This window comes from Gobio gobio (assembly GCF_949357685.1).
Source record: "Gobio gobio genome assembly, chromosome: 2".
NCBI classification, from domain to species: domain Eukaryota; kingdom Metazoa; phylum Chordata; class Actinopteri; order Cypriniformes; family Gobionidae; genus Gobio; species Gobio gobio.
In genome coordinates this window covers 53,920,783-53,944,411 of record NC_137098.1, presented here as the reverse complement: position 1 = coordinate 53,944,411, position 23,629 = coordinate 53,920,783, and the positions used below count along the sequence as shown (strand labels likewise).

General features: G+C 37.7%; 2 protein-coding genes across 3 annotated transcripts; one reads left to right on the top strand and one right to left on the bottom strand.

Moving 5' to 3' along the window:
- Nucleotides 1–35: 35 nt before the first annotated feature.
- Nucleotides 36–9,955, bottom strand: LOC307141947 (uncharacterized protein). Its single transcript, XM_079842438.1, has 4 exons — nucleotides 9,662–9,955; nucleotides 6,904–6,981; nucleotides 5,145–6,698; nucleotides 36–1,728 (listed from the first exon to the last, which is right to left on the bottom strand). The coding sequence occupies exons 1-4, from the start codon at nucleotides 9,806–9,808 to the stop codon at nucleotides 1,555–1,557; spliced, it is 1,953 nt and encodes a 650-aa protein (XP_079698564.1). The 5' UTR covers nucleotides 9,809–9,955; the 3' UTR covers nucleotides 36–1,554.
- A 124-nt stretch (nucleotides 9,956–10,079) lies between these two features.
- ccnb3 (cyclin B3) lies at nucleotides 10,080–22,667 on the top strand. Of its 2 annotated transcripts, XM_079838044.1 has the most exons (13): nucleotides 10,087–10,238; nucleotides 10,454–10,561; nucleotides 10,656–10,736; nucleotides 11,296–11,396; nucleotides 11,518–11,632; nucleotides 11,935–11,988; nucleotides 12,791–12,889; nucleotides 12,978–13,070; nucleotides 13,171–13,308; nucleotides 16,703–16,858; nucleotides 20,128–20,277; nucleotides 20,924–21,054; nucleotides 22,175–22,666. In XM_079838044.1, exons 2-13 carry the CDS (start codon nucleotides 10,487–10,489, stop codon nucleotides 22,239–22,241), a joined length of 1,260 nt encoding a protein of 419 aa, XP_079694170.1. In that variant the 5' UTR covers nucleotides 10,087–10,238; nucleotides 10,454–10,486; the 3' UTR covers nucleotides 22,242–22,666. The 2 variants fall into 2 exon arrangements, with proteins under 2 accessions (XP_079694171.1, XP_079694170.1); XM_079838045.1 differs by lacking the exon at nucleotides 11,935–11,988 and having other exon boundaries at nucleotides 10,080–10,238; nucleotides 22,175–22,667.
- Nucleotides 22,668–23,629: the final 962 nt, after the last annotated feature.

Here is a 23,629-nt window from a genome sequence, read left to right as displayed (position 1 = left end):
GAGGGTGAGTAAATGATGACAGAATTTTTGTTTTTGAGTGAACTAATCCTTTAATATAGTGTGACACACATTGGATCACATTGCGGTCCTCGGATCACAGAGAAAATGTGGTGTTTTACATTTGACCTCATCTTTCAGATAGATGGGGGCTACAAAGAGCCTGATGTGAACATTCTTTGAAAACTCCATAAACCTGAACACACATCCCTATTCTCCAGAGCAAGCATGTTGAATGTATTGTACTCTCTTAATTTAATTTATTTTGTCCTTTATACAGTTCCCTTTCTCCGCTGCCTCCTTTATGACCCGTTTGATCACATGAATACAAAGGATTGCTCGCCATCCCTGTTGACTTAAGTCGCGGCGCTTCATTGCTTCGCTAAGCTTAAGTCATACGAATGGAAAATATATGAGTACATTATGTCTATGAGGCCTGTTTAATGTAAGGAATTCCTTCACATTGCGTCTGGCTCTTATTGTAGAGAATAAATCGATGCGTCATAGCTTGGGGAGAAGGGTGGGTGGGGGATTCTGGGAGATTTTCCAGAGCCCCCATGATCCATTTGACTCTTTCTGTGTCAGCTCTGTTGCAATCACTTCTTCCCTTCTCTCTTCCCCACTCCCCTTTTCTGCTATCTTTTTTCCTTATGCGCGCTTTTTTCGCCGTCTCTCATTTTTTGGCAGCGATGGTTCCTCAGACATTGGAACAAACACTTCTCCAGATGCTTATAACCGGGCTGGACTGAAAGCCATTGTGTCTTCACTGACACTGCAGCTGTGAAGTCAGCCCCCCTTGTGTATGAGAATATGTGTGTGTGCGGGAGAGAGAGAGTGAAAGAAAGAGCGTGTCTGGGAGGGGAGACTGATAGAGCGAGGCAGAGGGTCAAAGAATAAGTATGTGTGAGTTTGTGTGTGTCCCTGATTTTCAAGCTGTGGTCGCCAAGAGTGGGAGTGAGTGGGATGCAGGTTTTCGCTAAAGCGCATTCCTGCCATGTTAGGTATCACTGCTTTGGGAGTATTAATGGGATGCAGTAAAATAGTCCTGCTTTTTACACACCCCGCAAAGCCCTGCGCACCCCTTTAGAGCAATCAGCTCCATCATAAAACAGCTCCAACAATACAGCATTCACTGTTTATCATTATTCAGACACACTTTATTATTGGTACTGACATATTGTTGAAAAATAATATACAGAACCTTTGGTCAAGAATGTGTCAGTGTGTTTTGGATGGTAGTAACTTCCAAAGCTGATTTGTAGTCCGATTTCCGCTTACCTAATATAATGGCTGTGGTTTGAGCATTTGGATTGGGAGAGCAGATCTCATATCAGTTTAAACAGACAGCGTGCATGCAGCTGTTTCGTCTTTAAGGGCTCATTTCAATGGGTGAGAAGGAAATTGATTATAACTGCATGCACTTTGACTCATTGTATTAATGTTTGGGATGTGAAAGATTGTTTGGATGAAGATTAACGTCTGCGGTTTTCTGTCTTCATATCAGGGGGTGTCGCACGGATCAATGAGCAGTTCTGCAAGGGTGAAGCTGGTCCAAGATCAGTTTAAACGTGCATTGTCAATCAGGTGCTGCAGATGCTCCAGGAGAGAATCGGAGCTCTCATAGCGCCCTCTGCTGGTCGCCCGCTGCATGTCACAAAACTCATCGAGAGAAGCCATTAAAGCGCCCACTGTCCAGCCATTCAGACGGGCACTCTGAGAGAGTCTGCAAAGCTAAGGGAACATGTTAGTCAATTAAAAAGTAATGCAATTATTTTATAATGAAAATAGACTTTAGAGTGAGCACTTCTAATTAAACGGATTGGCTCTTTCAAAGGAAGTAAGATACGGTACAATGAATGCCATCAAATAATTATATATTATGCTTATTTATACTTTTTTAAAGGTCTAATTCATATCTCTATAAACTCAAAGCTATGTTATTAGACGACGAACAGTTGTTGTAAAATGCAAAATGTAACAAACAAAAAAACTTTTTCAGAAAGAAAAATCTATTAAATTCACTTATAGGTTTTATTTGAATTGTGATAACATTTCCCATTTACTTCTACTGAAACCACAATGCAAACAATTATTGTTAGACATGCTTTTTTAAATGTATTCAATCATTTATGTTATTGGGTAAAAAGTATAAATGCATGTGCAAAATTAAAACTGATGTCTATAAACTTCAAAGCTACTGTCTTATCTTACCTGTCGCCATATGCCGTGGGGGAAAACAAGCCATTAGAATGAATGCACGTAGACCTTGTTAGACGCTTTATCTTTACTCTAAAACTTCAGATAACTTACTAGAAGTGCAGAATGCCACATGCCAACATTTCGGGACTGCACCAAGAAAAAATAAATCGTAATCATTACAAAGAGAAAAGATAAAGCGTCTAACAAGGTCTACGTGCATTCTTTCTAATGGCTTGTTTTCCCCCACGGCATATGGTGAATATTACGTTTTTGTGGGCGTTCCCAGTAGTAATGCTGACCAAGTCTATTGTTGTAAAATGGGGTGAGATGTAACAATGCCAGTTTAACCACGTATAAATAAAAGGATTTATAAGATACAACCTTTTCAGGAAGAAAAATCAATTATGGGTTTAAATTTGATTTGCGATTAAGATTTTCCCATTTACTTCTACTGGAACGACAGTCCAAACTATTTTTAATTGTTTTATGTATTTATTCAAACATTTGTTTTAGGATAAACGGTTTCCTTCTCATCTTTTTAAATTAAAATTAAAATGGATTGGAAGTTGGTATAATAATAATATTTAACAAGTAAAATTTGGTTTCCAGTATATATGCATGTGGGAAACTGAAATTGATGTCCGTGTCTTAGGCAATCTTCCCCATATACCTTAACTTACCTCGAAAATACTGAGTTAAAGCCCTCGCACATCAAATACGATAACAATAATGAGAGCTTTAAAGTTTTAAGTTACAGTTTTGGTTATATTACAACATTACAATATTGTGTTACTCCCTTAAAAATAATTGCATTACTTTAAGAATAGTAATGTCAAGTCAAGTCAAGTCAACTTTATTTATATAGCGCTTTTAACAATGTAGATTGTTTCAAAGCAGCTTTACAGTGTTAAACAGGAAAATAATGCAGCATAATTTTATTCAGCTGTATAGCCATTCTTGAAAAAACGCTGATGTCATCAGTTCATTTCAATTATCATACAGTGACAGTGTGGGATTTAGATCAATAATTAGATCAGTAATTTAGTTTAAATGGTTAATTTAGTTTATTAAAGGGGCTATATGCAACTTTTTCCCCAAAATAAACGTAACAATAGCCTTTTTATTTTACCATTTATGACTCAAACATCTCCTGATGAGCATACTGACACCTTGTCCGCTCACAGTGGGTGCACCTATAAGCCTGTATCCTATTTTTCCTATTTTCTGGTGGGTCGTTTTATTCCCGCGCTGTCTGCGGATGTGACGTCACCACCGCTGCAAGAGCGAGCAGAAAATAAGAGCAGTTCTGTTTTTTGGCCACAGGTGTCAGTCGCGAGTTTAAATTTCAGAAAAACGCATATAGCCCCTTTAATTAGATTTATTTCGATGTTTAGTTGAAAAATGTAGTGTCCCCAACTGAGCACGCCAAGCCAGAGGCAACAGTGGCAAGGAAACCAAAACCCCATTAGGTGACCTAATGGAGAAAAATAAACCTTGGGAGAAACCAGGCTCAGTCGGGGTGCCAGTTCTCCTCTGGCCAATTAACAAACAGCGTATTATTATTATTATTCTGGCAGCTTAAAAGCTCAGAGGTCATAATAGATCAGAATATTCGAGGGACCGGGGGCAACATGCTGGAGACGGGTTTATTAATGTGTTATGTTACTTTTGCGTTTCTCGCCTGGGCTGGGCTTGTTTTTAATTTATATATATATATATAGCAAAAAAGTTCTATTTTGGGGCAAATGTAAAGGCCCTTTCACACCAAAATTGAAATAATAAAATAATAAAAGGAAATACAAATTTACGTGTTTACAGTAGAGGGCGCAGCTCAAGCAAACAATTCTTCTGCAATCCAGAGTGGCAGCACAGATGAATGAAGTCATTTTAGTTTATGGTTTAACAATCATCGAAGGTCAGCAGCAAGTACATAGTCAATAAAGTGAGATTAAATGCATAAAAATATTAGTTTTATTTCACATTTAATTATTGGAGGTTTGCATCGTATTCTGATTTTGCATTTCACTGATTTTATTCATTTTAAGAAATACTGAATCTTTTTTTGTGCAAGTGAGATTAGTAAATTCATGCTTACATTTACATTACATGTTCACACACAACGCCTCTGCATTTACGATTTCTCTCAACATGGGGACAAGAGAGCTGTCAGTCAATAAATGGGAAAACAAAGTAACTTACTTATTTGAAAAAGTAGATAAAATGTTGAGAATAAGTTGTATTTCGAGAAAAAAACTTGTTGCACAAATTGTACAATGTGCAAATTGTACTGTTTTTTCTTCTTCTAGAGAGACCCTGCCGCATGCAAATTCTATTTAAAGTTTGTATGCTACTTATTATTCGATTATAATGAGCTAAAGCTGATATATTTCTTTGTTATTGAAAGAAAGCCTAAAATATAGCTTGACTAAGTGATCCAACTCTGTCATGTCATCCGTATGCAATGAACATGACACTGATCAATGTGTGTTTATTCTCTACAGTTTATTTCTTTTACATTGTATTTGTTTTTTCTTGAAACACGGCGACTTTATTCTCGAAATGTAATGATTTTATTCTCAACATTGTATTTAGACCTTTTCTCGAGTTTATTCTCGCATTATAATGACTTTAATCTCAAGATGTTTTTTTTATTTTTTTTATTATTGCTTAGCCCTAATCCTCTTCCATACGTTAATTTACTATGTTACTTGGAAAAAATAATCTGATGATGTAACTCAAGTTACTTGTAAGTGGGTTCTAATTCTATGAGAATAGCAACGTTTGTTATAGTTGTGGTGTGGACTTCCCTATTCTCATTGAATTGTAACAGAACCTAACATATTATAGTAATTGTCCTTGGTGTGAACTGGGCCTTTAGACATTAAAGCAAAAAGTATTATACCCTCAATTAGGCAAATTCAGTCAGTGAAAACTGTAATATTCTGTACCTGTCGCTGAAGGTTTGTGTCTGGTAGATCAAACTGAAGTGCTGAAGTCCCGTTCTGAGAGGCCGCAGCCCAGAGTAGAGCACATTGCAGTTCCAGGACATGACGACTTTCTTCAGAACGTATCTTGATCACACAAGGTTTACTGTCTTTCTGGGAGCCAAATTCTGCTCCCTCAGATTGCTTACAGTTCAACAGTAAGCTGGAAGCGTCACATACAGAATGCTGAAGCACGCCTTCTGCTAAGTCGTTGGCAAATGTGTGTACCGATGATGTCGCTTTTATGGCGTCAAGTTCTGATTTATCGTTACAGCATCTGAAGGTTTTGGCTTTGAGGGAGTTGGTTGAGTCTTTACACAGTGTGTTTGAATATCTTTCTTCTTCCCATGGCTGTGGTTCTGCTGCTTGGCCCGAAAGATGTGGCTGGTTTCCATGTTTAAACACGCCCTGTCTTAGCTTAGCAAACGCATGAACCACAGCGTTAATGATCAGCTCACTAGCTAAAACTTTCACCCCGTCCGTTGCAGAGAATGGCATGCTAGATGATCTTTTGTCTGGATCCATTGAGTATGATGTTGTTTCTTCCTTCAAAACCTTCCTTTCTCCTCTCTCCATCACCTCTGCTAGAGACGTTGTGATAATTTCACTCGCTAGTCGATCAGAAAGAGCCAACATGCGTTTCACACAACCCTCGTCCTTTACTCTTATCTCGTTTGTGGTGAGAGAATGAAGGATATCTGCAGACATTTGAGTCAGCCTGGGAATGTCATTTTGGAGTCCACCATCATCAGCTTCTCTGCCCTTGTCTTCTTCTAGACCTTCGTTTCGGCAACACTCCAGTGAAAGCGAGCGCATCAGCCTCACCATGAAGTCAGCGGACATGTCAGTCATTTGGTTCTCCAATAAGGGTTGCATGTGGTCTTTGGGGGTCGGAGGAGGGGGTGAAGGTAGAAACTCTTTAGCAAGTCCTCCCTTTAGCTTCCTTGTGAAACTGGCTCGACTCCTCATCATCTCTGGAAGTAAAGGGGTGCTCGGGGGAGCATCAGGATAGTCGAGAGACCCCAGACTGGCCATGCTCTTCAAGGAAGTGGCATATACTGTGGTCAGCATGTCATCAAATTCCTCCATCTTGCCCGTTTCCATTTCAAATGCATTTTTATCACAGTTGTAGCCTGAGGAGCACAGAACCGATGCATTTTCATAAGTCCCCTCCATAACCCCTTTACCATTTATATTTTTGGATGAAGGATCATCAGAGGGATGCTGCCTCTCCATCTCTTCTAGTGCTTTGCAAAAGACTTTTAAAGTTAACTCTTCAGCTAGCATCTCGACGTCATCCTGTCTCACTTTGACAGATTCACATGGGTCTCTGATCCTCACAGCTGAATCTATAATCGCTTTGGCTGTCATATGCGCAAAGTGTTGAATGGGCTCTATGTTCTCTTCTAATGTCGCATCCAGCAAACAGCTGTATGTTTCCAACGTATGTTGGATTGACGACGGGTTGAATGCAGGTTGTGGGTATGAATCACTGTCGATTACTATCTGTGTAGAGTCCTGAAAATTGTCATAACAGAAAAATGAAGACTTGACTTTCATCAGGTAAAGTTGCACTTTATACAGTGGGCATACTTTTTATCATCTACTTTTTCTGTACGATGATTGTTAAAAATGTGCAAACCAAATTTAAAAGAGAATTTATTTACAGCCTTTTAATATGCTTCTATTATACTAAATACTATCTGAAAATTTCTGTACTTACATCAGAGTGAGCAGATTCTGAGGTGGTGACTAGACCACACAGTTTAAATGAGCTGCAAAGCCACTCCTCATTAATCATCTGAAAAAGAGATGGAACAAGATATAATTTAGAGATGGACAATATGTTACCATGGTTATCAGATTTTTTTTAATTGATCTGTATGCGTTGATATCAATCACATTTGCATATACTGTAATTACATACCTATTTTAGCATTTAATTGACCTTTATCGTCATCTAATGCTTGCTTACTTAGTTAATTTAATATTTAAACAAGACAAGGCTTAGTCTCAGACTAAAATGCATGTTGGAGCTGATTTAACTGAAAGCAACCATATTTTAAAATATGTCAGTGCCATTGTTTTGTCTCAAGATGCACACCATTAATGTTTTTTTTTCTAAGGAATATTTATAAAAATTGAACTAAAGCCTAAGAAACCAGGCAAAAGTTTCATGACCCAATCCCTCCCCCTGGTTTCGCCTGGTCGTTCACACCTCAGAGTTGAAAAAGTTTCAAGAAATGGCCATGTAAAGCTGTGGAAAAGCGGACGAGAGGGTGGGAAAAGGGGAGACAGCACAGTAATTGGGTTAAAAGAGTTCATTCTCATTAATAATGCGGAGAAAAACTCAGAAACTGTTGACGTAAATTCGTACTGTCCAGCAGTGGCAGCCAATCACCACTCTGAATTAACGCATATACCTCACTTTTCATACCTCAACTTTGTCATGTCCGGTTTTGGCATTTTTAGATGCGGAAGTAAAATTTTCTCACAAAAACGACTCCAAAAGCCTTAATAGCGTATTTATAAGTATATTTTAAAGAAAATCTAGTTCCTACATTATTTTTCCATACATTGACACAATGGAGTCTCTAACCTGCAATATGCCCTTGAAACCAGAAGAACGAAATAGCTCAGAAAAAGTGCTGCTGTTTTTTCAATTATGTACAACCTGTACATATCTGTTGACATCTCAAAAAATGTGTTTTAGGGTTTCGTGCCTCTTAAATAACACTGTTAAATGCAATATTTAGCAAATAATCTCACAACAATATCAAATTTTCATACTGTACAGATTTTCTACTTTTAGATTCAAAGCATTTAAATGACTAAATTTAGTGATTTATTTTAATGTATCTGGACAAAATATAATGCAATTTTATGTATCTGTTAGTGGCCACTGTAACCTGTTAGTAAGACTTAATAATTATTGCCTTATCGTTGTCAGACAGAATTTCAGTGCATCCTTAAAATATAATTTCTGAGCATGATTTACTTTGTATCTCAGGACAACAGGCTGACAGAAGTACTTTGATATTCTAGTGCAAGGTTGCCTAATAATGCTCCTGGAGACATAACCAGCATAATTTTGTTCCAACTCTTTTCTAACAACTGCAGATGATTCTTCGGAGGTAGACCTCCAAGAGCACCATAGAGCAATCCTCTTGGGGTACATGATATTCTTCAATTATTGCTGAAGCCCTGAAATACAATATGTGATGGTTTGATTGGCCTCCATCTCACTCCATAAACACTTTATTTCATCCACGGATTCTGGCTATCAGTTTGACTGTTTTAGCTTGTAAAGTGTTAGAACATCCTGAGTGCTGAACATTTGATAATGGTGATATTAGAAGTCGGGAATGAAAATAAGTACATTTAAAATCAAAACAGAGAGAGCGATATGACCAACTAAATGAATCCAAGAACAACTAAAGAAAAACATGTGTCAAAAGAGCAGAAAAAGAACTGGAAACCACAAGTGATCACCACGAATGTCTGTTACAGGAACTATAAGACACGTGACTGACAGGAAAAGATGGTGGGTGATGATAGCTGCTGAAAAAAACTTTTCCATTTCCCTGCAGACTTTGATTTAATAATTAAGGCAATGATACTGGGCAAGACATGATTCTAGATCATGAGGCAACCTTCCTTTACCCAACGCAATGTATTAAAAGAAACGGAGAAGGGATGTCAGTTCAAGCTTTGATAAACATCAGCTCAGCCTAACACTGTGTGTGAGCGCCCACATATTTATTTAATTTGCTACAACACACGCATAACCTGTTAGCTGCAGTCAGTTCAAGTTAGATTATGAGATAAGTGGAAATAAAAGGTCTCCTGGGCAGTGCTGTGAACTGAGGGACGTCACCTTGAAAAGTCTGGTTTTCTAATCTATTGATTATGTATCGTCATACTTTGATGTTTTTAATGGAGACATTACCCCTAACCTTTTCTGATGAACCACAGATGATGGAGATTTTCTAAGGAGTAGCCTAATAAAATGTGCGTGTAATTGTACTGGTCTAAGGAAATGCATTGGCGTTTGACATCAAATGCCCATTAAACAAAGAACGTTTTAGTGTTAAATTAAATGTTATGGTATTGCATATGTGAAACACAGAGATTGCTGCTTATACTGTAGAATTAAAGACATCTTACAAGAAATCAGATGTAACCTAATGTATCAAATGTCACGTAACATGGCTTTATAATTGTGATTTTCACCCCAAAGCTGTATACTTCTAAGATACAATCGAATTAATCTTGCTTGTAACATTCTGCTGCTGAAGAAAAATATGAGGGCAAAGCAGGAGGACCAACTTTTAAAGTAAAAGGAAATATAATATCAGCCAAAACATATGGGGAAATTCAGTTCTGCAAAAAATACATTAATAATAACATAAGTGATAATAATGAACTAAATACATCAAATCACCCCTTCAAACATTGGGGAAAATATCAGTTTTCTTTACCTTGTTGAAGGAAATCAGCCAAACAAGTTCGACTTGATAGGCTTGAGAATGTGAGTGATGGGGCCACAGGCAGTTTGCAGACTTCCTGTGTGAAAGACATGTGTGTGTGTGTGTGTGTGTGGGTGGGTGGCTGGGGTGTGGCTTCATTGTAAAGACAATAATATCAACAATATTCAAAATTAACGAAGCTATTACTTAACATTAATGAAACATTTGATCTAAGAAGTAAACATAACCTCTGTTGTTGTCATTACCAAGCACACTCTCTGCTCCAACGTCACTCAGGAGTCAAAGAACGCGAGCTCTCTTCCTATTGGTTGCTAGGGTGTTTTTGAAAATTCTATTGTCCCGCCCCTTAACAACGGCATCATAGCTCGACGCTCATTGGCTTAGAGCGAGGTGCATGCGGCCAATCACAGCACTGCGTGTAGTTTTGGATGCATGCAGACAGCAGAGCGGTGTGTGTCTGTTTCAGCCTGGATAGCTTTCCATTGTACTTTTTGTGAATATTTGCGCATATTCTCTTTAAAAAACATTGTCCTGCTTTAATCGAGGTTGTTCAGCGTATCGCGGAAAGGTAAGATCGATTTGTAATTTCACGCAAAACTATACGAAACATTCACCTGCATTTTATTCTTTAACGACCGGTTGCTTCCTGCGACCAAAACAATTTCTAAACCGATTGTTTGTATTTTTAGTAACCGTGTGGAGCACAACGAGTGTGTGTGTGTGTCTGTTGGAAGTGTGCATACGTGCATTCTTCAGTCTTTGTTTACTTCACGTGTGAAACAGGATATAACGGAAGGATCAGAACAACTGAACAAGATGCCGTTTTCCAGAGGAAAGAAGCCCACCATCAGTAAAATCCCCAAACTTCACCCCAAAGGACTGGAGAACCAGGTATGCAGTGACATCAGATCTGAAAAATGAGTTTGATCTGTGCTGATTTGATTGTTTTTGATCTGATCCATCCTGTGTTGATGTGTTTAAGCAGGATGGCCCCCAGACCAAGCGCTCATCTTCTTCTCCCCAAGGGGCCCCTAAGAAAAGAACTGCTTTTGTGGACATTACCAATGTAAGGGTGCCGTTTATATTTTTGTTAAAATAAATTTTCGTATACATGCACCACAGCTTTATTGCTTTCATATGTTGCCCGACTAGGCTGTCTCTCAGTGTTTTTTGGCCCCTCGGTTTGATTCTGATGATGTCAAACCAGTAAGTGTTGAGCGTCTGACTTGTAACCCCACTAACACCAGTAGTTTAAATGAATGATGCAAATCAGCATGCCTTTTAGTCATGACCTCATTGGAATCTCAATCATGCCCGAGCAGTAAATTACAGAATGTACACAAAAGCAGGAGATCTCAACTTTTAATAGCTCAGATGGGCACTCCTTTGGTGGGTATGGGTTTCCAGGTGAGGTGCTCTCATATGCAAATTTTAAGGATGGCTCTATTCAGCATTGTCTAACACCTTGTATTCACTCTCTCTGTGTCTCAGACCGAACCAAGTTGATTTGGTGTGACTCATGATTATCTTAACAAATTAAAAACTAAGTACAGTTCGGGCTGACATTTAGGCTGAATTTTGACCTAAAAGAAATGTATAACTCTTAAAATGCACTTTTATTGAAGGCACACAAGATTGAGCTAAGCAACCCAATCAAAAAGAAAGACACTGTTAAGAAGCTGCAGAAGAAAATCTCAGTACTTTCTAAGAATGATGTCAATTTAAAGTAAGTCATATTTTACTACCTCTTCATCTTTACCTTACTGTATATTTGAGGTGTTTTGAGAGTACTTTGAGATGATTGTTCCAGAATTTGCAGATTTCATTCTTATCTTTCCTTCATTCAGATCGGTGGTTAGTTCCGAGGAAAAATTGGAGGAACTGAAGAATGTGGAGACAGTTGTGAAACTGGAAGAGCCCTCATCTAAAGCCTCAATTCCTCCACATCTCCTGCCTCCAGAGGTAAGGCCCTGGTCTGCTGCATTGATGCACTGACAGAATTGGCATGAATGTGAATATCCAGTTGTTCCAAAGTGTTTGGGAGATTTTTACACAAGAGCTGTTAACTGCCAAAAAGAAACCCCACAGACATATTGCTCACTGCATTAAATATGGATGCAGAAGAAACATTTGAATTCTAATTAAAGGTGTCACGAACTGGCTTTTTAATTTGTCTGAGGTCAACTTATGACGTTTACGTGGTTTTTACATTCAAAAACATCATAATGAATAACTAATAGGCTATTTTCTACCCTGGTTTTGAGGCTCTCTCCTTGGACGCTCGGTTTTTATGGGCCTGCCACACTGAAGACTTGGAAGTAAACGCCCACGGCTAGGATTGGATAAGATTTGCATATTTAATGAGCTTCAGCTCCCTTGTCTGTACGTGTGGGAATTGTTTTGAAAGCATGTGGGAAAACGGCAACCGGAATTATGAATGGCCCACAGGACTCGCAAAATGTGTTTATCAAACAAACACAATGATTTATCTATCATCCACTGGCAATTGATTGGAATGTTATTTTTTTTTTAATAAAAGTTTTTCTTTTGACTAACAAGGAAGTTTTCAGCTCTTAAACTTACAGGATATTCTTATATTACCATGACCTTTTATATAGCAAAAGCTCAAGGGAAGTTGATTTCTCAATTCAGGACCCCTTTAATGCTAATTTATTGAAAGGGATAGTTCCCCCAAAAATGACAATTGTCATCATTTACTCACCCTCAAGTTGTTCCAAACCTGTATGAGTTTCTTTGTCAAACAAAGATATTTTGAAGAATGTTTGTAACCAAGCAGATAAAGCAACCATTGACTACCATAGTATTTTTTCCACAACTATGGTAGTCAATGGTTGCTCTATCTGCTTGGTTACAAACATTCTTCAAAATATCTTTGTTTGTGTTCAGCAGAACAAAGATACTCATACAGGTTTGGAACAACTTGAGGGTGAGTAAATGATGACAGAATTATCGTTTTTGGGTGAACCATCCCTTTAAGGATCACACTTTAAATCCTTCCTGCTGGCACATTATAACATTCTTTAATATTTTGGGGGTTGACAGGTTTTTTCCTTGTTTACAGATTTAAAAACACACAAATCTTTGTATCTTTTCTTTCAGATTCCTCCAGAGTTTGACATTGATTCCGAGCAACTCACTGACTCCACACATTCAGCAGAGTATGCCAAAGATATTTTTGACTACCTCAAGAGCAGAGAGGTTTGTTTAGTAGTTTATTTATTGATGATCTTGCAGGTAGAGGAACATAACATGGCAAGCTAAAACTTTGTATTGCTTTTATTTGCAGGAAAAGTTTGTCTTGCATGACTACATGACTGATCAACCAACTCTGAACACCAATATGAGAGCAATTCTGGTAGACTGGTTGGTTGAGGTCCAGGTAAGTGTGGATGTTTGATGGCTTCCGGGCATTGTTTCATATGTGATAAGTCTGGAATAATGTTGGTGGCTTAAGCACTGATGTGATTTTTATTCTGCAGGAGAATTTTGAGCTAAATCATGAGACTCTGTACCTGGCTGTGAAAATGACGGATCATTATCTGGCTGTGAGCCAGGTCAAACGGGAGTCTTTACAGCTCATTGGTTCCACTGCCATGCTCATTGCTTCTAAATTTGAGGTAAGACATATGCTCTTTTATAGCTGAAAGTCATTCCTTTAGACTCGCACTTTTCTGGGTTTAGTCGTTATTAGTCAAGGACTTAGTCATTCTCCCATTATCTCACACACACGCTTGCACAACCTTTATAGAAATGTAGTTAATCATTACAGTGTATATATATATATATATATATATATATATATATATATATATATATATATATATATATATATATATATATATATATATATATATATATATATATATATATATATATATATATATATATATATATTGACTGCATAAGTAAAGTAATAAGTCTTTATTTAATCTTGACAAATTATATATCATTAGAAAGATCAAGGATTTAATCGTATCTTATAATAAGTATCTTACAGTGGCATGTCACTAGGTATGCAAAATTAAAAACTGAGCCCATGCATTTCATATTAAATTTCATATCATACCAACTTTTTTTAGTTAATGATCTGTAATACTGGGGCTTTATTAATGCTGTTCATTGATTTGAGTAAATGTTTTGACATTTGAGTATAAAGTGTTTTAATTCTATAAAATATGGTGTAAAACCGCCAAAGTGCTGCCCTCTTATGGTTGAACGGTGGCTACTGCAGTTTAATTTTCCTATTGGACGTTGTGGTACATCGTGACGTAGGATGGCACTTCCAACGGCTCACTATCAGCGCCCCTGGCACGAGCTCACCACGCCCTCAGAAATGTTTCCCCCAATCACATGATGAGAACGGCTTTACTCCAGTATGAACTGTCATGCTACATGAAGTAGAAAAATTATGAATGAAACTCACTTGACACTTGCTTTAACATTGTAATGAAGAAAATACGGTTAAATAATGCTGTTGTCAGTACACATCAGGCTTTTCTTGCAATATTATTGCCGCCCGTCATGTGTACAGATAATTTTCATACATGAGACGCGCTTTCAAACCCTGACACGCAAGTGGTTGCCTCGGTAACAAACAACAATACCGTTACGTGCTGGCGTATATAGTCTAACTTATTTGAGGAAATCCGTTTATAATAGGCTTTTAGGTCTGAACTTATTGATTCAGTTAATTTGAATGAAAATACATCGTATGTATATCAGATATCTGATCTATTTTAAGTGGCATTCAGTATAAGGATTTGACTGTTCATAGATTAGGTCAGTTCTCTTGCGCTGCTGCTTCACTAGCATCGTCGGCATCGGGAGTTAACACAGTTTGAGCAGCGGCTCGCATTGATAAGGCTCCGGGTTTGTGTCTACAGACAATTCACCCTCCTCCACTTCAGGTGAAGGTAGGAGAATGAGCGCTCTGTTGCAAAGCTGGCGTCACTCCAGTCATTCTCCATCTTTGCGACTCGCGAGTCAGACAGCTGTCAATCAATCCATCACTGCGGGTCTCAGGTGCACGCCCTCCGCTCAGCCCCGCCCTCGGTTCATCCCCTCTGTCTCCGCTGGGCTCTGCCCACTTTTCCAGCATTTTTCAAAATTTGCCAGTGGGTGGAGTTAAGCTCTGAGCAGGGGTTTAGTTACCCTTTAAATATGAGCCTCATATGCATCCACTGAGAAAACTCCTGTACGCTTCTCATCAGAGCCATTTACTAAACTCTGTACCTCAGGGCTTTTAGTCCTCAAATGTGCTCATTTGGAGAAAAACTGATTCATTCATTCTCATGTTTATTTCCAGTTTCTTTAGAGAGTTTATTCCTTTTTTCTATTTTTACCAAAATTGGGGTATTGTGAGCATTATGGAGCGCTAAACACACTCATGTAATGTATGTTTCATTCATAGAGAGCGAGAGAGACTTGCATACCACACAAAATCAACGCGCTGCATCATGTTTGCAATGTTCTTTGTTGTATTTTCCTGTCAAAATAACGGCCTTCATTTGGAATTATTCAGCTTTCAAGAACAAGCAGAAGATATGCCGGTTTTTTTTGGTAGTGGGCGGAACTAATGCACAAACGGAAATCTCATTGGCTGGCACTCATCTTTTCCTGTCCCTGTTTTGATTTCAGCAAATCAGGTTGAGCAAATGCTGTCAACAAAGATTAATATTCATGAACCCAGCAGCTCATCAATCCTAAGTGCCTTAGTTATTAGTAGCAGAATTATTATTTTTATTATCTTTTAGTAATATAATATAATTACTATTATCTCTTTTTTTTTCTTCAGAAACACCAACAATATCTTAACCACCACCACCACCAGTTCAAAGTTCGGTTAAATGACAAATATGCATTCATACATGAATACCAACAGTTTTAGTTCTAATTACTAAAGTTCTATCATTAAATAGTGCTTGATTATCATAATATCATAACATAGTCTAATGCTTGATTGACTGATGTTAAGCGTGTACGTTCAGATATTTAAAAAGCTGTGCCATTTTACAAAGATATTGATAAATTTGGTGGAATTTATATATATATATATATATATATATATATATATATATATATATATATATATATATATATATATATATATATATATATATATATATAATAAAGTATATCAGTCTGGCAACTAAATGAAAGAATTTACTAGCCAGTGGCGATTATATTGCCAAGGTGTGCTTAGAGGGTTGCCATGGGTAAATATAACATTTATTATAATAGGTTTATTTAAAGATTATGTTCAATTCAATTAAAAGTTGTTATTTTTTAAATACTAATAAATGTTGAAATTGGCAGCTTTCAGTTATACTGTAATGTAATGTCATTGATGTTTCATAGAGACATTAGTATCAGTGATACTGGCCTTCATTCATAATATGCCATTACAACAAATATTTAAAATGTGCTGTCTTTAAATTGTTTCTTCATTAATTTGGGGAGTAACTGAAATTATTATAATATCAAAATATTAAAAACTCCAATGTTTTTTAATTGCGATTAATCATGATTAGTTACAGAAAACAAAATGATTAATTCGTTAATTTTACAGGAAAGGTAGGTACTATATCGTCATATATATCGTTATCGGGATATGAGATGACATGTATCGTGAGCTCAACATGTAACATTTTTATGTACAATTTCACATACTTAAAAAAAAAAAGAAGTAGTTTACACAGAATAATATGCAGCAGGTGGTATTTCATTACAAGATTTAGTTTTAGTGTAATTTATTTTTAATATATATTTCTAAATTCAATTTTGTGTAAAATGCCTTTTGCCAGTTTGATTTAAATAATAAGAAAGCAATATTAAAAATCATGTTAGATATTTTTTTCTAGTTCTTTTGTCTCACTGAGCAATGAAAGTCGAGTTAAGTGCATTGTACCTGCACTGTGTGCTGTATTTTTGCATACTATGCACAATATACATACTGCATGCTGCAACATTTTTTTTGATTTGTCAGTTGTTACCCATCATGTGTCCTCACAGGAACGGGCTCCACCTTGCGTGGACGATTTCCTATATATTTGCGACGATGCTTACAAGCGGTCCCAGCTCATTACTATGGAGATCAGCATCCTGCAGGCACTGAACTTTGACATCAATATTCCGGTTCCATACCGCTTCCTCCGTCGTTATGCCAAGGTGAGAGACAACAGACACATATTCCCTCACTGAAAAGACAAGTGGAACTCCTTTGGAGTCATCTGACACACACTAAGATTAACATCAATTGCGTGTGTGTCTGTGTGTGTGTATGTTTGTCAAAGTCAGAGAGAAAGGCCATGCAGGAAAGCATGCGTTGGATGTCTTTGTGTTTGTCAGGTGTGATGTGTTTTCCCCCACCCCCCTGTATTCCCTGAGGAATCTTCCCCTGTTTGTGTATGTGTATGACCGACTGTCATTGGTTGTTACTGCTTGTTGCGGTCAGATCCATTCCCATTTAGTCAAAGCTCCATGATTTAAGTCTTTGTTGTTGTTATTTATCAGCAGAATGGCTGGTTTTACTAATTGCTCTTTTTGCAAAGAAATAAGCTTCTTTAGTGTGCATTAAAACATAATACCACTATATTCAATAAGAATATTCATTAAGAGAACAACACAACAAAAATCACATTTGAATGGTGGCTTAGTTTTCTGAAGAAATGCAATTACAGCATGCACACACAACGCTTATACTTATTCATGCCAATGCTTTTATCCAGGGCTACAAGTGATAGGACACAGTAGACAAACTCCTCCTTTGCTTGAATGTGGTTACTGATATATTAAATGCCTTCACAAATAGGGATGAAACCTCTGTGGAGCTTAAACAGGATTTCTACAGGTCTTAAGTCATAATTAAGGCCATAACAAGGTCTTAAATCAGAGAAGAAAGTCTTAAATTCATAAGGGCATTACTTGTTGCATGTGTTGTTAAAACAAATAACATCTTCCTCTGTAGTTTTGTATCTAAACCTGTTTAAAACAGGATCCATTTACTTGAGATGCAAATGTGAAATGAAATCTTGAAAATGTATCAAACTGAAGGGAGTTTATGCTTCGAACAAGAACCAATATCTGTCAACAAGTTATAAAGACTTCCCTTTGAATTAAGTAGATTTTTCTGAGCCCACCGGCAGATATTTGTTCTTGTTTTAATCATAAACTCACTTCATTTTGACAGAAACAAGACTTCATATTTTGCATCTCAACCAAATGTCTTGATTTTTTTAGAATCTTTTTTGGTTTGTTTGTCAAATTAATTAAAAAGTAATGTATATCTTTTGAAAGTATTTTCAAACTCTGAAGTGTTGCTAATACAACTCATTGTTTCTAACTAGACCAGAGTTCCTCAAACTCGGTCCTGGAGGGCCACGGCCCTGCAGAGTTTAGCTCCAACCCCGATCAAACACACCTGAGCAAGCTAATCGAGGTATACTGGATCAATAGAAGTTCATTGGTAGGTGAGTTTGATCAGGGTTGGAGCGAAACTCTGCAGGACAGTGGCCCTCCAGGACAGAGTTTGAGGAACATATTGACATTGTGTTCCCTTCAGTTTATTCCTTAAAGGGTAACTAAACCCTAAACCAACTTTTTTTAGTTAATGATCTGTAATACTGGGGCTTTATTAATGCTGTTCATTGATTCGAGTAAATGTTTTGACATTTGAGTATAAAGTGTTTTAATTCTATAAAATATGGTGTAAAACCGCCAAAGTGCTGCCCTCCTAAGGTTGAACGGTGGCTACTGCAGTTGAATTTTCCTATTGGACGTTGTGGTACATCGTGACGTAGGATGGCACCTCCAACGGCTCACTATCCGCCGCCCTGGCACGAGCTCACCACGCCCTCAGAAATGTTTCCCCCAATCACAAGATGAGAACGGCTTCACTCCAGTATGAACTGTCATGCTACATGAAGTAAACATTATGAATGAAACTCACTTGACACTTGCTTTAACATTGTATTGAAGAAAATACTGTTAAATAATGCAGTTGTCAGTACACGTCAGGCTTTTCTTGCGATATTATTGCCGCCCGTCATGTGTACAGATCATTTTCATACATGAGACGCGCTTTCAAACCCTGACACGCAAGTGGTTGCCACGGATGCAGATTAGGTCAGTTCTCTTGCGCGGCTGCTTCACTAGCATCGTCGGCATCGGGAGTTAACGCAGTTTGAGCAGCGGCTCGCATTGATAAGGCTCCGGGTTTGTGTCTGTTACAGACAATCCACCCTCCTCCACTTCAGGTGAAGGTAGGAGAATGACCGCTCTGTTGCAAAGCTGGCGTCACTCCAGTCATTCTCCATCTTTGCGACTCGCGAGTCTGACAGCTGTCAATCAACCCGTCCCTGCGGGTCTCAGGTGCACGCCCTCCGCTCAGCCCCGCCCTCGGTTCGTCCCCTCTGTGTCCGCCGGGCTCTGCCCACTTTTCCAGCATTTTTTGAAAATTGCCAGTGGGTGGATTTAAGCTCTGAGCAGGGGTTTAGTTACCCTTTAAATATTCTTTACTTGGTCTTTAAAAAGTCTTAAATTTACCTTTTATAAAACCTGCAGAAACCCTGTTAAACTGCTTTTCAAAAGTTTGGGGTCTTTGCACACTGAGTCCGAAATGTTCATATGCATTTTTTCGTATTCGTCATCCGGTGGCTCTGAATTGTCAATACCGAAAATTGAACCCGATATTTTTTTTATTTTTATGACGGACGAAAGTTTCGGAGACAGTGTATGTGAACGTGATTGACACAACATGAGGTCGTTTTTATTTTTTCAATAAAGAATTTTAAATTGTAATAACATTTCACAGTATTAATGGTTTACTGTATTTTTGATTTAAATGAATGCAGGCTTGGTAAACATAAGAGTTAATTCAAAATAAATGTAAAGAATATTATATATAGTGTATATTAAAAGAAATGTTGTAAAATCTTTGAAGACATTTGCTAGTGACAGTGACTGTTATCATATGACAACATATGGTACTTTTTCTGTTTATTAATAATTTAATTATTTAACCCCCCCCCCTCCAATTGTTCTGTGCACCACAAAAAAATAAACACGCACAGGTTTAGAACAACATGAGGACAAAAGGTTTAGATAGAGAATGGAGCATTCAAGAATCAAGGAAATAAATTGTACATTTCAGATGTTTACATTGAAATGCATTTCTTTTATGGCTCACCGGAGCAATTCCTTTAGTAATTGTATGTTGAATTTGCCAAGAATGTAACCTTCAGAATCTTGGCAGGTTAGATGAGCTGTGTGTAATCTTTCTGCAGGGCCCAAAGCTACTGGCATTGCGATTTGATTCTGTGTGTGTGTGTTTTGTACGCAGATAAAAAAACTTGACTTCTCTCTGCTGCAGTTTGTCATTGTATGGATACTTATTCTGGCTTGTGTGTGATGATTAACCGTCTCTCGTCTCCCGGCAGTGTGTGAATGCAGGTATGGACACACTGACTCTGGCGCGCTTTATTTGTGAGCTGAGTTTGTTGGAGATGGAGTTTGTGCCCGTAAGAGCGTCTTTGCTCGCCTCTGCCTGTCTGCTCATCGCTCTGGTTACTAAGGATCTGGGAGGATGGGTACGTGTTTATCTTTATGCTTTTATAATGTATGCACAAGCACAGAGCTCATGAATTATACCATTTTCACAAAATGTCACCGTTCCTTGGTAATACACACATGCTTGCACTTTCACAGTGAGTTCAGCATCCTTGTGTGCTGTGATTTGGGCATTCTGTGCTCTTTTGATAGCACTGAATGAGCTAAAGCTGACTACAGCTCTGTAATGGCTAGTGACTGCTCATTATGGATGCTAATTTCTGTTCTCTCACACGCATTCACACTCAAACTAAGTCATGGGTTGATGACAAAGGTATTTTTGTTAATGAGAGTGAAGCTGGACGGTGTTTACCAGCATTTGAGTAATTGCTTTATGTCCTGAGTGGCTCTACAGAGAAGTCAGAGATAAAGAAGTTCAACCTTGAAAACATCCACACACACGCACATTCATACATTCATTTACATTCTCACCGGATGTCGTTTCCAGCTTAAAGGCATTTTGTTTTTCTCACATCATGAAGTATTTGGCAGGCGTCTTAAAGTCACACATCCCTTATGTAACGCTCATTAGATCCCTTCGAGATTCACAGATATCTGGCTTCACTTCACAATTACACTTCAGGGTTTGTGTGAAGATTCTGACTGATGTTCCACTTCTGTTTCCAGACACCGTGTTTGCAGTGCCACTCTGGATACAGTGTGGAGGATCTGGCACCTGTGGTCAGGAAACTCCACGACATGCTCAGCAGCCCACCGGACAGTAAACTAGCCGTTGTCAGGAGCAAGTATGCGCACAAGTAAGTCAGCAATGCAGTTTTAAATAGTGTATTTTTAATCATAACAGCATGTTCTTTGTGTACATACATGCAGATTTAAAAAAAATATTTATTTTATTTATTTACCACAAAATGCAACATTAGAAACATTGTTTATCTCAGCAATTCCAGTACATTTTGAACTACAGGGTTCTTGCTAGGTGTGTTTATGGTTTGAACAGTTCAAGTTTGTTTGCTGATTCTAAAGTTTCACAGCACATTTCCATTTTTTTTTTTTTAAATCTAAAAATAATTAGCTTTTAACTGGCAATACCATATACATACACATTCGCAATACCATATACATACACATTCACTATATATTCGTTTTTTTTATTACTCCAAAATGCTACATGGCAATGTTTAGAGAAATGGTTTGTCTCAGACATTTAAATACTTTGAGTTTGAACGGTTCTTGCTGGGTGTGCTTATGGTCTGAACATGTTTCGGTTTGTTTGCTGTTTTTAAAGTTTTACAGCACATTTCACTGTTTTATATACACTAAGATTTTTTAAACAGTCTGATGTAAAGCTGAATTTTCAGCATCCCTACAGTCTTCCGTATCACATGATCACATGAAAATTCAGCTTTGCCAACACAGAAATAAATAGTATTTCAAAATGTATTCAAATAGAAAACAGTTCTTTTAAATAGTAAAAAATATTTCACAATATTACTGTTTTTGCTGTATTTTGGATTAAATAAATGAAGCCTTGGTGAGCAGAAGAGACTTTTAAAAACATCTTGCCGTCCAAGTGTATAAATCGTGTGCTTTTAAAGTTGGTCTGCCTTGGGAAAAAAAATACATTTGGGGCAAATTATAGTAGGAGTTATACAGAAGTTTAGTCAAAATGCATGTTTAAACATTTTGACAAATTTTCTTATCGGAGTCTGAGCATGACCGCCGTGTTGTTTTGATGCTCTTGCCAAACCTGATTGGCATTTTGACACGCATGTCTTAGTGTTACGCCTGCCTACAGCAGATGTTGATTTCTTGAAAGCATTTGACTAATGAAGCAGTTTGTTTATATTAAAATACTCCAGATTGTGGCATTTGATTATGTCTTGAGTTATTTATTTATTTCTTCTTTTTTTTTTACAGGGTTTTCTTTGAAGTTGCGTTGATCCCCACAGTGAATCTGGAAAAGCTGGAGGGGTTTTTGAAGTGAGCTGAATGGAAATGTATGTAATGTTTTAAACGTTGTAAATAATAATATTTAATGTTATATTTTAATCTTTTGAAATAAAGTCTTTATGTGTGTGAATTTACACGTATATACACGTTTTCCATTATACGCTATTTTTTTCCCCATCTTTCTACAAACCATGTTATTCTTCTTGTAAATGTAAAATCCGTTAACCAAAACACAAGCGACCCCATCAATGTTTCAAAAGCTGATAAAGTACAAATCAGTTCAGTATATTAGGTCAGTAGGTTTTTGTTATTGAATGTTACTAAAATGGCATTTTAATGCCTTGTACATAGATGTTGTTGTATTTTTTTTTGTACTGTTGTATAGTTTGCCATATGTACAATTTCCTGATCACAGTGTTTTTTTTAAACGCTATGAAAGATTAAAAAAGTACTTTTGCATATTTGCCTGATTCTTGCATTTACTGAAAAAAAAGAGAGAGCTAACATGCAATGCTGCACCGTAGTTTTACCAGTAGGAGGCAGCGTGTTTCCAGATCCTCCATCACCACATCGATAACGTCTGTCTGCATTTAACTCTTTTCAACCACACTCAATCATTGCACCTATAGAAAATAAATGACCTCCATCACACTTTAGCCCCACTTATTATTGAATGTAGGAAAGCACTCCTGTTTATCTGAAGAGATTGTCTGGCGGTCCGGATGTCCAAACAGTCTCTGACGTCTATTGGTTGTTTTTGGATGCAGCTTGAGTCACAGCTGTGAGCTGCTCCAATCCATCACGGCCAACAGCGAAAAACAAACCTCTCGGAGCGTTTTCTGTTTGCTCTTTTTGCTGCGATCTCTCTCTTAGTTTCTCTTGTGTGGACTGAAAGGGGAAAAGACAGCCTTTGATTAACATAAGTCTTCTCGACTTGCTCATTGTGGAATGGCAGAATGCTGATTGCTTCTCCTCTGGGCTTTAAAGGCCGATATTTCTAATCCTTGTTATTACATTCCACTCATTGATGTTTGTGCGTACCGTCCCAGACGGCACGTTGGCCGTGCACATTGCTGTCGGTGGGCAGCACCTTTGATCACTGACCGACTAGGTCCTTGTCTTCTGAGTCCTTCGCATGTATGCTTTGAATCCCTAAGTCTGACTGCAGAATTGACTTGAAAATCTTGATTTCTCATTAGTAGTGGCACTGAATTTGTTTACTGCTAAAGAATGGCATTTATTAGCAGCATGCTTGAACATTTGTGGATTAAATGTCTGTGGTGACTCCATTAATTGGGATAAAGAGGGCCAACACATCAATATCTGGCGGAGTAAAATGGAGGAAGGCATCTGTTGAATAATACATCATCTTTATGTCTTATTCTGTCAGTGAATGCCAGTTCATAAATGTGCTAAACCCCG